The 11,528-nt window shown below is 36.3% G+C and overlaps 1 protein-coding gene across 1 annotated transcript; it reads right to left on the minus strand.

The window, feature by feature from the left end:
* Positions 1–4,976: 4,976 nt before the first annotated feature.
* Positions 4,977–6,635, minus strand: LOC137747925 (uncharacterized). Its single transcript, XM_068488050.1, has 6 exons — positions 6,493–6,635; positions 6,229–6,399; positions 6,029–6,136; positions 5,874–5,943; positions 5,172–5,279; positions 4,977–5,081 (listed from the first exon to the last, which is right to left on the minus strand). Exons 1-6 carry the CDS (start codon positions 6,633–6,635, stop codon positions 4,977–4,979), a joined length of 705 nt encoding a protein of 234 aa, XP_068344151.1.
* Positions 6,636–11,528: the final 4,893 nt, after the last annotated feature.

Genomic DNA, 11,528 nt, shown 5'->3' on the forward strand with positions numbered 1-11,528 from the left:
GGCCTAAAACAGCTCCTAATGCATAATCTGAGGCATCACACATAAGCTCAAAAGGAAGGCTCCAATCTGGTGGAACTATGATAGGGGCCGAAGTAAGCATCTTCTTTAGGTGTTTGAAGGCCTTCTCACATTCCTCGTCGAACTTGAATGGTACATCATTTTGGAGAAGTCGGCATAGGGGTTGGGAAATCTTAGAAAAGTCTTTGATGAATCTCCTATAGGATCCTGCATGTCTAAGAAAAGAACAAACCTCTCTAACTGAAGTAGGAGAGGGTAAGTAGCGTACAAGATCTATTTTTGATTTATCAACTTCAATACCCTTGGCCGAAACAATATGTCCTAAAACTATTCCTTGTTTTACCATAAAATGACATTTTTTCCAATTTAAAACAAGGTTAGTTTCAATGCATCGTTTCAAGATTAATGTGAGATTATCTAAACCATCATCAAACGAATCACCAAACACGCTAAAATCATCCATGAAAATTTCAATAATCTTTTCTACAAAATCTGAAAAGATACTTACCATGCATCTTTGAAAGGTGGCTGGTGCATTACATAAACCAAATGGCATTCGACGATAAGAAAAAGTACCAAATGGACAAGTAAAAGTAGTTTTTTCTCTGTCATCTGGAGCTATAACAATTTCATTATATCCCGAATAACCATCAAGAAAACAATAAAAAGAATGACCGGCTAACCTTTCAAGTATTTGATCAATGAATGGCAATGGGAAGTGATCTTTCCTTGTGGTGGCGTTAAGCTTCCTATAGTCAATGCACATTCTCCAACATGTTTGGATACGGGTTGGCACAAGCTCATTATCGGCATTCTTCACCACAGTCACTCCGGATTTCTTTGGCATAACTTGAACTGGTGAAACCCAACGGCTATCCGTAGGATAGATCACCCCACAATCAAGAAGCTTGATAATCTCCTTTTTCACAACTTCCATCATTGGAGGGTTGAGCCGGCCTTGAGCCTCTCTAGTTGGTTTAGCCCCCTCCTCTAGAAGTATGCGATGCATGCAAGTTGTAGGACTAATACCCTTGATGTCAGCCAAGGTCCATCCTATGGCAGTTTTGTACTCTTTCAACACCCGAATCAATTTCTCCTCCTCCATTGCTGTGAGGGATGAGGAAACTATGATGGGCAACATCTCATTTTCTCCCAAATAGACATACTTCAAATGATCCGGCAATGGTTTAAGCTCAAGAATGGGTGCCTGAATCACTGAAGGTAACAACTTGTTAGTAGAAACAAGAATTGGAATTGGGTTTGGAGGCTTACCAAAGTGTTATGGCAACGACTCAAGGGCAGCAACCATCTCGGCCTCATCTGCACATGTAGGCACGGCATGGAATTCCACATGCATGTCGTGGGTTTGATCCTCTCCTGCCCCTTGGTTTTTTAGACCTATTCCTTTAATAATGGTCGTTTCAAGGGGATCCCTCTCCAAGGAGTCAAGATAATCTTGCGCCAATGAATCAAATATATCAATAGAAAAACAAGAATGATCATTTTTAGGATATTTTATAGTTTCAGAAAGATTGAAATTGATAACTTCCCCATCCAATTCCATTGTTAATGTCTCCTTGAACATGTATATCTTGGTGCGGGCCGTTTTCATGAAAGGGAATGGGCCGAATCTTCCATGTCAAGCACATAAAAGTCCGCTGGGAAAATCAAATTGTTAACTTGCACCAAAACATCTTCCAACACTTCTTTTGGATATGCATTAGAACGATCGGCCAATTGAATAATCACACCATCATTTTTAAGCTCTCCTAAGTTCATAGATGCATAAATTAAGTAAGGCATGACATTAATTGAAGCTCCTAAGCCTAACATAGCATGTTCAAACTTAGTATTTCCAATAACACAAGGAATTGTAAAACTACCCGGATCTTTGCATTTAGGTGGTAGTTTTCTTTGTAGCATTGCAGACACATTCTCACTTACCTGGACCAGCTCCTTGTTTGAAATCCTCTTCCTCGTTGTCCAAAGCTCTTTTAAGAATTTGGCATACTTAGGAACTTGCTTGATTGCAGCAAGGAGCGGAATGTTAACTTGAACTTTCCTAAAGGTTTCCAAAATGTCCTTTTCACTCTCCTCCTTCTTTGATTGCCTTAACCTACTAGGAAAGGGCACATTTAGTGGAATAGAACTTGACAAAGTCGAATTTGGACTTACCTTGGTGGTGTGGGACGGTTTTGGGACAATAGGGGGCTGCGGCAAGGTTTGTTCCACCCTTACCGTGGCTTTGTCCAATTCCTCCTCTTTGAGCAGCAGCTTTTTGTCCTCTTCTTGACTTGATTTGGTTGGTTTGGGGTTAGTTCCAACTTCCTTTCCACTTCTCAAGGTGATAGCCTTAGCGGTTTCAAAACCTCCTTTTGGATTGACGATGCTTGAGGTAGTTTGCCTTGGTCTCGAAATTGTCCTACAAACTCCGTTATCTGCCCAATTTGTTTCTCCAACTGGTCCACCCTTTTGTCTTGATTTTGCATCGCTTTGTTTTGATTCTCTTGCCCTTGAGTCAAATCGGTAAGTAACTTAATAAGTGTATCATTGTCCAAAGACGTACCTGAATTTGATTGGGTAGATTATGATGGAATGCATGTATTTAAAGAGTGGGAGATGGAATGGGATGCACGGCAATGTTGTTGTTGGTGTGTTATGCATGGCATGGTTGGGATTGTGGTGCAATGATGGAGTAATAAGTGCATGTGGCTGAGATGGTTTGATGAATGAATGTGTTTAAATGGTTTAAAACAGGAAACAAAGCCCTTCCTTGCCATGCAAGGAAGGGAGACACAAGGAAACACACGACATTGTCCTAAGGTTGCAAGGAATGTTGTTTTTGTGTTCTAAAATGCGTAGGAGTCTTCAATGATGCTCAAACATGAGGTCTTTTAGGATTTAACTTTCCTACTTCAAGTCTTCAATTTCGTCCATCCTCTTGGCTCCAAGCATATGATATCCATTCCAATCTCTAATTTGCTTCAAAAGGCTCCAAAAGGCTCCAAAAGGCATCCTTTTGCATACTTTGCCCTTAGAACCTGAAAATACACAAAAGAAGCATAAAGGACAAAAATAACTAAAGAAACATAACGTAAATACACGAGAACAAGCCATTTAAGTCGCATGAATATGCTCCTATCAGAAGGCTAGCTAAGGGGTTCATCTCCACACATGCCATACTTGCACTCAAAACGATTTCTAATTGCTTTTCAATAAACCATGAATTCTTAACGCCCCAGATTAACCGTGAATTGCACTAATTAACCCTCAGATTTTCTTAACGTTATTGAATTGGATGATTGCATACGACAACCCAAAGCATTCCCCACAAGTTCCCTACATGAATTGCATAATAGAGATACAAGCAATAATCATTAAGTTCTTTGAAAACCATAAGCATTGACGAAGCACTCGTTACTATGAATTGCATGAAACTTATGCCAAGAATTTACTTAACGCAATTGAGATCATCAACTTTTACTACTTGTGAATATAAGTTTGTAACGATTAGGTGAAACTTCCTTATATCCTAGCATTAGATTTATGCATGATAATTAAGCGTGCACTCTCAACCAACACACACAAATCAGTTTAATTCAAATAGATAAGTGAATTGAATTCACAACTTATGAAACGCAATTAGAGGTAATCAAATCATATAGCAAGCATGATAATGGTTTCGAATCCCCCCCTAGCCAAGGGGGGGTTTAGTTCCTCATACGTACAAGACAAAGAAAAGTAAATTTAACTATTGAAATCAAAGGAGAGGAAACACCTAAAAATTCCAGCAACTCGAACTTGAATTGCATGAACGTCCAAGCCCTCTTCTCCTCCTCTTTGTTGCGGCACAAGGTCTAAGGACAGGTTTTGGGTGGTATTTGTATGGAGGAATGGATGTGTGATGGTAGGGTAGTGTTTAGGAGGGATGGGGAGTGCGGCAAGGTGGGAAAATATGGAGAATGGTGAAGGATGGCTGCGGCAAAGGGTTGGGAATGTATTTCTGGCGAATTTCTGAATGTGCAGGAGTGAATGATGATCCATTGGTGTGGCAAGGGGGTCTATTTATAGTGCAAAATCCCTCTCAATCAGCAAGGAAAAGGACTAAGTATTTGAAGATGACAAGGAAATCAAAACCCATCAAGAATAGGCCATTAAGAAGGTAGGAAACCCTAAAGGAAAAGGAATAGAGGCGCCAGATTTTTAGGGTTCTAGAAACAAAGTGTTTTGTGGCAGAAATTGGCACTTCTAGAAGGATTTGAGGCGCCACCTTTGTACACTACTACAAATTTTTACATACATGACGCATTTTATGGGTCATGTTAAAAGTTTAATGACACAAGGGTTTAGCGTCATCTTTGTGGGTGTCATTAAAGATATTTTTTATGACGTTGAAAGAGTGTCATGTATTACTTTTAAGGACGCCCAATAAGTGTCATTAAATTAAGAACTTATGTCATCTATTACCATTTAAGACACATAATAAGTGTCATAAACATAGGAATGAGCGTCATGGTATACTAATCATGACATACGCACAATGTCATGTATAGCGTTTAGAGACACCTAACAAGGATCATTGAATTAAAAAAGTGTGTCATCTATTTCAATTGGAGACCAGAATATGTGTCATAAACAGAGGAATAAGTGTCATGGTACAGTAAACATGACATCTGTATAAAGTCATGTACTATAACACTCCAACGTCATTGAATATTAGCAACGACACACAAAGCGTGTCATAAACAATTTAATACATGTCCTGAAATATGTATGATGACATATATAAAAAGTCTTAACATAATTCATCGAAGAAGCAAGATATTAAATTAAACAGTATTGCTTCATAAATTTATAATTCATCCAGTACCGAAGTATTACAAAAGACAATATAATGTGTAGAGTTTCCTACTAAAATAAAACTATAAGTTCACTTAATTTAAAATTTCACAAACTAGCTAATCTAGTGTTTCATCTATTGGGATGAAGTCATCAACATACTCAGCCCACTCTATTCTTAATGCATCAATTTCCTGTTGAGTGTATGTAGCTTTTTCTTTGAACTGCAACAAATCACAACCAAAGAGAACATGTTACAACAAAAACTAATTTCAATCATTAACTAATACACCCGCTTAAGTGCTCTTTGTAACAGTAGTACTAATCTTGGTAATAATTGAGCAGTTCGGATCATCAACGATTTCCTTCATGTATTTCATCACATAATATCCACATTCTACAGTTCCTTCTTGCAAAGGGCACTGCATATAAAAATAAAAAAAGTATAAACAAAGAACTTTAAAAGGATGTAAGATATCATGACCATAGCAATTCAAATAATCATTTCCACATATCGTTTGGCGTAACATTTCAGATTTTGTGCTCCTACATACAAAACGTAAATAATTGTCGGCAACATATCCATACATACAGTCTTGTACCATCCAGTACATAACCTATTAGCATGAAGTAGCAAATACTCTTTCATTTCCACTGATGGTATCATTTTGTTAATGCAATGCCATGGAACAACCTTTTGTCATATGATTATCCTATGGAAAGGCATATCTTTTACTATACATAATATTACAGCACGTACTTAAAAATTTAGTGGATTAATAACAATATTTATTACACTTATTGCTGGCTATTAACCAGATTCCTTATAAAAAGGATCTTGTTGAAAGATAGTAAGATACCACTCTGTACTTCCAACGCTAAAACACACTCGGTAAGGTAAAAAAATAAAAAAATAAAAGCAAAACCATTCAGTATTCCAGAACACCACCAAAATATTATCAAGAATAATGAGAAGCTTACAGGCATGCCGATCCCATGAGACAAAGATTCCTTACCTTTACTACTTTCCAATTAATATTTTTTTGACCCTTTATTCCCTTTTGAGCTTTAAACATCTTCAATGCTCTGCACGTAGAGGATAATAACACATGAAATATATACAAATCTTGAAATGCATTAAATAAAGACAAACGTATATCCAAATACTTACAGTTCAACAATGTTCTTCATTCCAGGATCTATTTGTATCCAATTAAGCGAGTCCATATAATACACTAATTCCTCATAGGGGTCAATAATAGCCAACAACCAATGAAACCTACAAAACATAAATAATTGCATTCTTTATCACACAATGGTCAACTACTGATCTGTTAGGAACAAAAGTTCAAAACACATAGTACTAATAACCCTTTGTTATACAGAGCAAAAATTAATTGTCCTTTTTTGCAGTTCTGTAATCTAAGAGCCAGTGCATTTGATCTTTGTTCCTTTTTGCCAGCCTTTTGGGAAATTCTGCCAGGATCTACAAATCCAAACATTCCATCAAGATTGTTCTTCTTCAACGTTGACCAAAGTTGCCTACAACAAATGTGGCAATTAGTATCTTATCATTACCCAATGTGGGTGCATGCAATAGACTGTATTGTATATAAATTTAAGATTATGTCAAACCTGATGTAAATTGAAATGCAAACAGTCGATATTTCAGCCATGGAACAAAATTGAATGATGTCATCTCCACCAATAAATGTTGTGTGCTCATTTCCGAATAGGTCAGATTCGATAATGATAGGTACAGTAACATCCTTATGCATGTTTTGAGCTATGAGCATAAGTGAACGCAAAGCCAAAGGTTGTTTTTGGGATCTTTGCCTGAGGGGTGGATTCGTTCTCAACTTTGCATAGATAGATAAATATGGTGAAATGAGACATATTAGTACTATAATTTTTTCCACATATTCATAAGAAAATCACATAGGAGTACCTCATCATTTATCACGACAAGATGTCGTGGCCAAGCTACGTGACTCCCAATTGCTTGTTTGATATTCACAGCTTCACAACTAGGTATTGGAAGAAGAGCATCTTCTTTAATTGCTAAATCAATAGAAACACGTAGGTTCTTAGGCCCAAGTGGAATTCCATGTATTGGCCCGTCTAATGGGATGACTGATCCATATGCAACAATGTTCTTAGCAGTGTCTATAGTGAGCTTGCACTGTTGTACCTTAAAAAAAATATTTCATTAATCAACTATTGTTGGGATTATAGCATAAATAGGAATTGTAAAGGGCATGTACCTTCTTGATATCAGATATTTTTTCCATAGAATTTGTAATTTTGTTTGTCTTATCGTTGATGTTCACATCATATATGTTCTCTTGGTCACTTTGCTTTACCTTGGAAAATTAAATTAATTAATAATCGCTACTTAAAATAGCCAAAAAGAACAAATACTACAATGACTATGTACCTTGAAATGGTTCTTGATATCACTTTCTTTTTCGTTTGAATTTGCAATTTTGTCCGTCTTTTCCATGATGTTCAAATCAAATATTTCCTGCATATCCTTTTGCTTGACCTAAGAAAAGTAAACTTAAATTAACATTGCTACTTATTATAGTTAAGAAGAACGAAACTTACATGACTAGTACATACCTTCTTAGCTTCAATCTTATCCATGGTTTTAGTATTCTTGTTAACCTTTTGTTTCGCTCTCTTCTTAGACATGAATTTCGGCACATCGTCATGTTTTGCTCTCTTCTTAGACATGATTTCCACCAAATCACCCTGTTTCACTTTCTCAGTAGATGTTTCATTTTTTTCTTTCTTTGCTGTGCAACTAGCTTTCTCAGAAATATGATTGGACTGTACCACATTATATTGGACCAACTCTTGCATCTTGCTCAACTGATCTGGAGTTAACAAAGAAGCAATCAAATTGAACTTCTTATTTAACTCCTCAATGTGTAAACTTTGCTGCTCCAAATGTGTTTGCATCATTTGTTGTTGACTCGATTGAGTTTTGCATCTTGGAGTCTTGAAGTACATTCTATGACTGACACCAGTTCCAACACCTCTTACACGACCCGAATATTCAGGTGTTTCCAAAGCAATTGTCAATATGTCATTACTACCAGACGTTGGTACAGTCCCATCTTCAACGGCCTTAGTTACTTTATCCTATAACAGTTGGCGTTAGTATGAAATACATCAATTAAGTATCTTTCCCAACCTTACAGATAAAACTTACTATTTTATCAGCGCGTACTTTCACCATCTCATTCGTATAGTTTCCAAAGCACTGATCGATCAATGTCAGCAGTGATTCCATAAGCTGATTTCTATTTGGATGAACGTATCAAAATTATATCAGATAGTTTTTATTTGTATGATAATTAAATGAATACAAAAGTAACTGGACATTACTATTTGTTCTTCCAATCTTGCATAGCCTTTTCTAGAAAGTCGATGAGGGTACTTATGCTTAGCTCGCCTCCTCGATTGTTCTTCATGGATTTTCTATCAAATGCAATCCAATAATTAGTCTTTAATAATTGCAAAACATAATATGTACCGGATGCTTCGTACTTAATTTTGAAATCATATATACGTACCATATGCTTCTCAGTTAATCTCGACCTCACAAATTCATCCCATACTGGCTGACGAATGAAATCATAGATCTTTGGTGGTTTCTTTAAGACTTCAGGTTGTTCTTTGAACTTTAATATGTACTCACATGTTAGACTACTCTTGAATGTTCGCCATGTCTTTGCAGCACTCTTCAAAACATCCGCTCTGCTATTTGAATGTACTATAAAGGCTTTCTACAAATGCATAATAGAAATTGGTCATTACTTTCACAAAGTCATACAGATGTAAAAGCTTTTTTTTTTGTTTAATTTTTTGGAGATATACCTGAACCATGTACCAAATCTTTTTTTTATAAGATGACTCTACTTCTTTCCAAGTTGGAATTGTAATTGGAACTGTGGTACGCGCCATAACACCAATAAAACTTGCTAGTTTTGCTCCTGCAAGTCCACACGGTTGTCCCTTACTGTTATATCCAACCTCTAACCGATCCCCATCACTTCTACCTTGCACCAAGTCTTGCAATTGAGTTGCACCTCTTGGTTTCCTTGTTACAAAATCTTGGTCATCTTCTTCTGAATCTGTCATTTCATCAATATATTCTGCAAGATTCATTTAAAATCAAGACAATGATCAAATTAGTAAGGAAGAAAGAAATATAAAGAACCTTAAAGGTAATGTTTGGTTCATTGAATGAACCTTAAACGGATAGGCTCATGCCAATAGTTGGTTGAGGAAGTAAGGAAAAATAAAGAAATAGGGCAATTGGCCATTCTCCAAAATCATAAAACCAACCTTCATTCAATTCAATTCCAATGTTCATTTCAATAAACAAATACTCCCTAAGTGACAATTGTCAATACTCAAAAAAAAGAACAATATGAATTCAACTCCTATTTCCACAAAGATTATCATCATACTTCATCTCAGCCCAATAATCTCTAAATAAATTAAGCCTTACCAATAAGTCACAACTAAACAAGATAAATCCAAAAGTATGGAGAAAATATAAAGTCGTAATGTAATTTAAAAATATGCATTCAACATAGCATTCAATAACATATGAAATAGAGTAGATATTTCTCTGAGTGATATGACTATGTATTTTCAACCCAAATGCCTTCGCAATCATCCCGCATGTAGATATCATCAGACTCCTCAGTTAGAACATCAAATGACTCAATGGGTGGCAATTTAGTAGTAAGACATTCGCGTTCAATTATAGTATCTCCTAGCTCATCATCATGTAGCCAATCATACTGAGGCCCAGGCAGTACAACCGACCACCTTGAATCCTCTGGATCTGCAATGTAAAATATCTGCTTCACTTGAGTAGCTAAAACAAAACTATCTAACTTATGTCCAATTTTGTTGAGGTCAATTAATTTGATCCCAAACTCTTCTAATTTGATGCCACTTTTATTTTCAACCCAATCACATTTAAATACTACACGCATGAATGCGTTATAATTAAGTTCCCATATCTCTTGAATCACCCCATAAAAAGTCATATCTGAGATAATAAGATTCTTATCCTTAGCGCTTGAAATTTGCATCGTATTGGCCACTAAGCTTACTCCACTGTTTTGAGTGACTTGTGAATCATCACGAGACTTGGTGTGAAAATTACAACCATTAACTTCATATCGAGGGCCATGTGATATCCATCTCAAGGTTTCTGATATGTGATTATTAGGGACATTAAGCTCATCCTCAACCTGCATATGTTGGCATAATTAGTTTGACTTCATAAACAAAAATGTTAGTGCATAAGTACAATGCGAGTTTAATACCTTTTTTTGCAGCCAATAAATGAAAGTTCGATTATGTTCATCCTGAAGCCACTTCAAATTTTTTGATTTTTTGGGGTGCTCCTTAATCAAGGATTTCTTATGCTCCCTGATAGTTTTTTTAATTAGGTAACATTGAGTTGGTCAAAAGGATAGGAAATGTTGTAAGTAATGAAAAAACAATGAGTTAAACTATATAAATGAGTATGAATGGTTAAACTTACTTGATATAAGGTTCCACTTCAGGTGTGTTATCCAAAACATAGTGATGTGCTTGCTGCCAATGCTTTTTATCCGCCTTCAAAAATTTTCCAGCCGATAATGGATAGCCAACATCTTTATGATGTGAACGAATCTTCAATGGAATTCCAATTGGGTCTACCCCTGATAAATACTCGCTACAAACCTCTATAGCTTCTTCTGCAATATAACATTCAACCATACAACCCTCTGGACGATATGTATTTCTCACATAACCCTTTAATATTTTCATGTACCTTTCAAAAGGGTACATCCAACGAAAATAAACCGGTCCACATAAGCGAACTTCCCTAACCAAGTGCACTGTGAGATGGACCATTATATCAAAAAAGGAAGGTGGAAAAATCTTTTCAAGCAAGCACAAAGTAATCACCAACTCACTTTGTATTTCATCTAACCTTAAAACATCCACTGTTTTGCTGCATAAATGGCTAAAGAATAGACAAAATCTGGTGATAGCATATCTTACATGCTTTGGCAGTACTGCACGAAGTGCCACGGAAAGTAGTTGCTGCATAAGTATATGACAATCATGAGATTTAAGATTAAACAGTTTTAGCTCCTCCATTGACACAAGGTTTCTAAAATTTGAAGAATATCCTGATGGGACCTTGAGTTCGGACAATGCTTTGCAAACTGAAATCTTCTCAGCCTTAGATAATGTATAAGGTGCTGGGGGAAGAAATGTTTTGTTATTTCCATGTTCTGGTGCCAAATCTGTACGTAGACCTAAAGCAATTAGATCATTCCGACCTGCCACACCATCCTTTGTTTTTCCAGGAATGTTAAGTAATGTACCATAGATACTCTCACAAACATTTTTCTCAATGTGCATAACATCTAAACAATGTCGAACATGCAGTGACTTCCAATATGGTAAATCAAAGAAAATTGACTTCTTTTTCCAGCGAGTTTGAACATCAGCCTTTTTGTCTACTTTTTTTGCCTTCTTATCTGTTTCTTTTGTGTTCGCTATTCCACTCCTCACCTTCCTTTTTCCAAGAAGCTTTGTATTCTTTGACATGATATTTCCTTTGTTTTTGTTTTTTGATGGGAGAT

Source organism: Pyrus communis, chromosome 10 (assembly GCF_963583255.1).
Source record: "Pyrus communis chromosome 10, drPyrComm1.1, whole genome shotgun sequence".
Taxonomy (NCBI): domain Eukaryota; kingdom Viridiplantae; phylum Streptophyta; class Magnoliopsida; order Rosales; family Rosaceae; genus Pyrus; species Pyrus communis.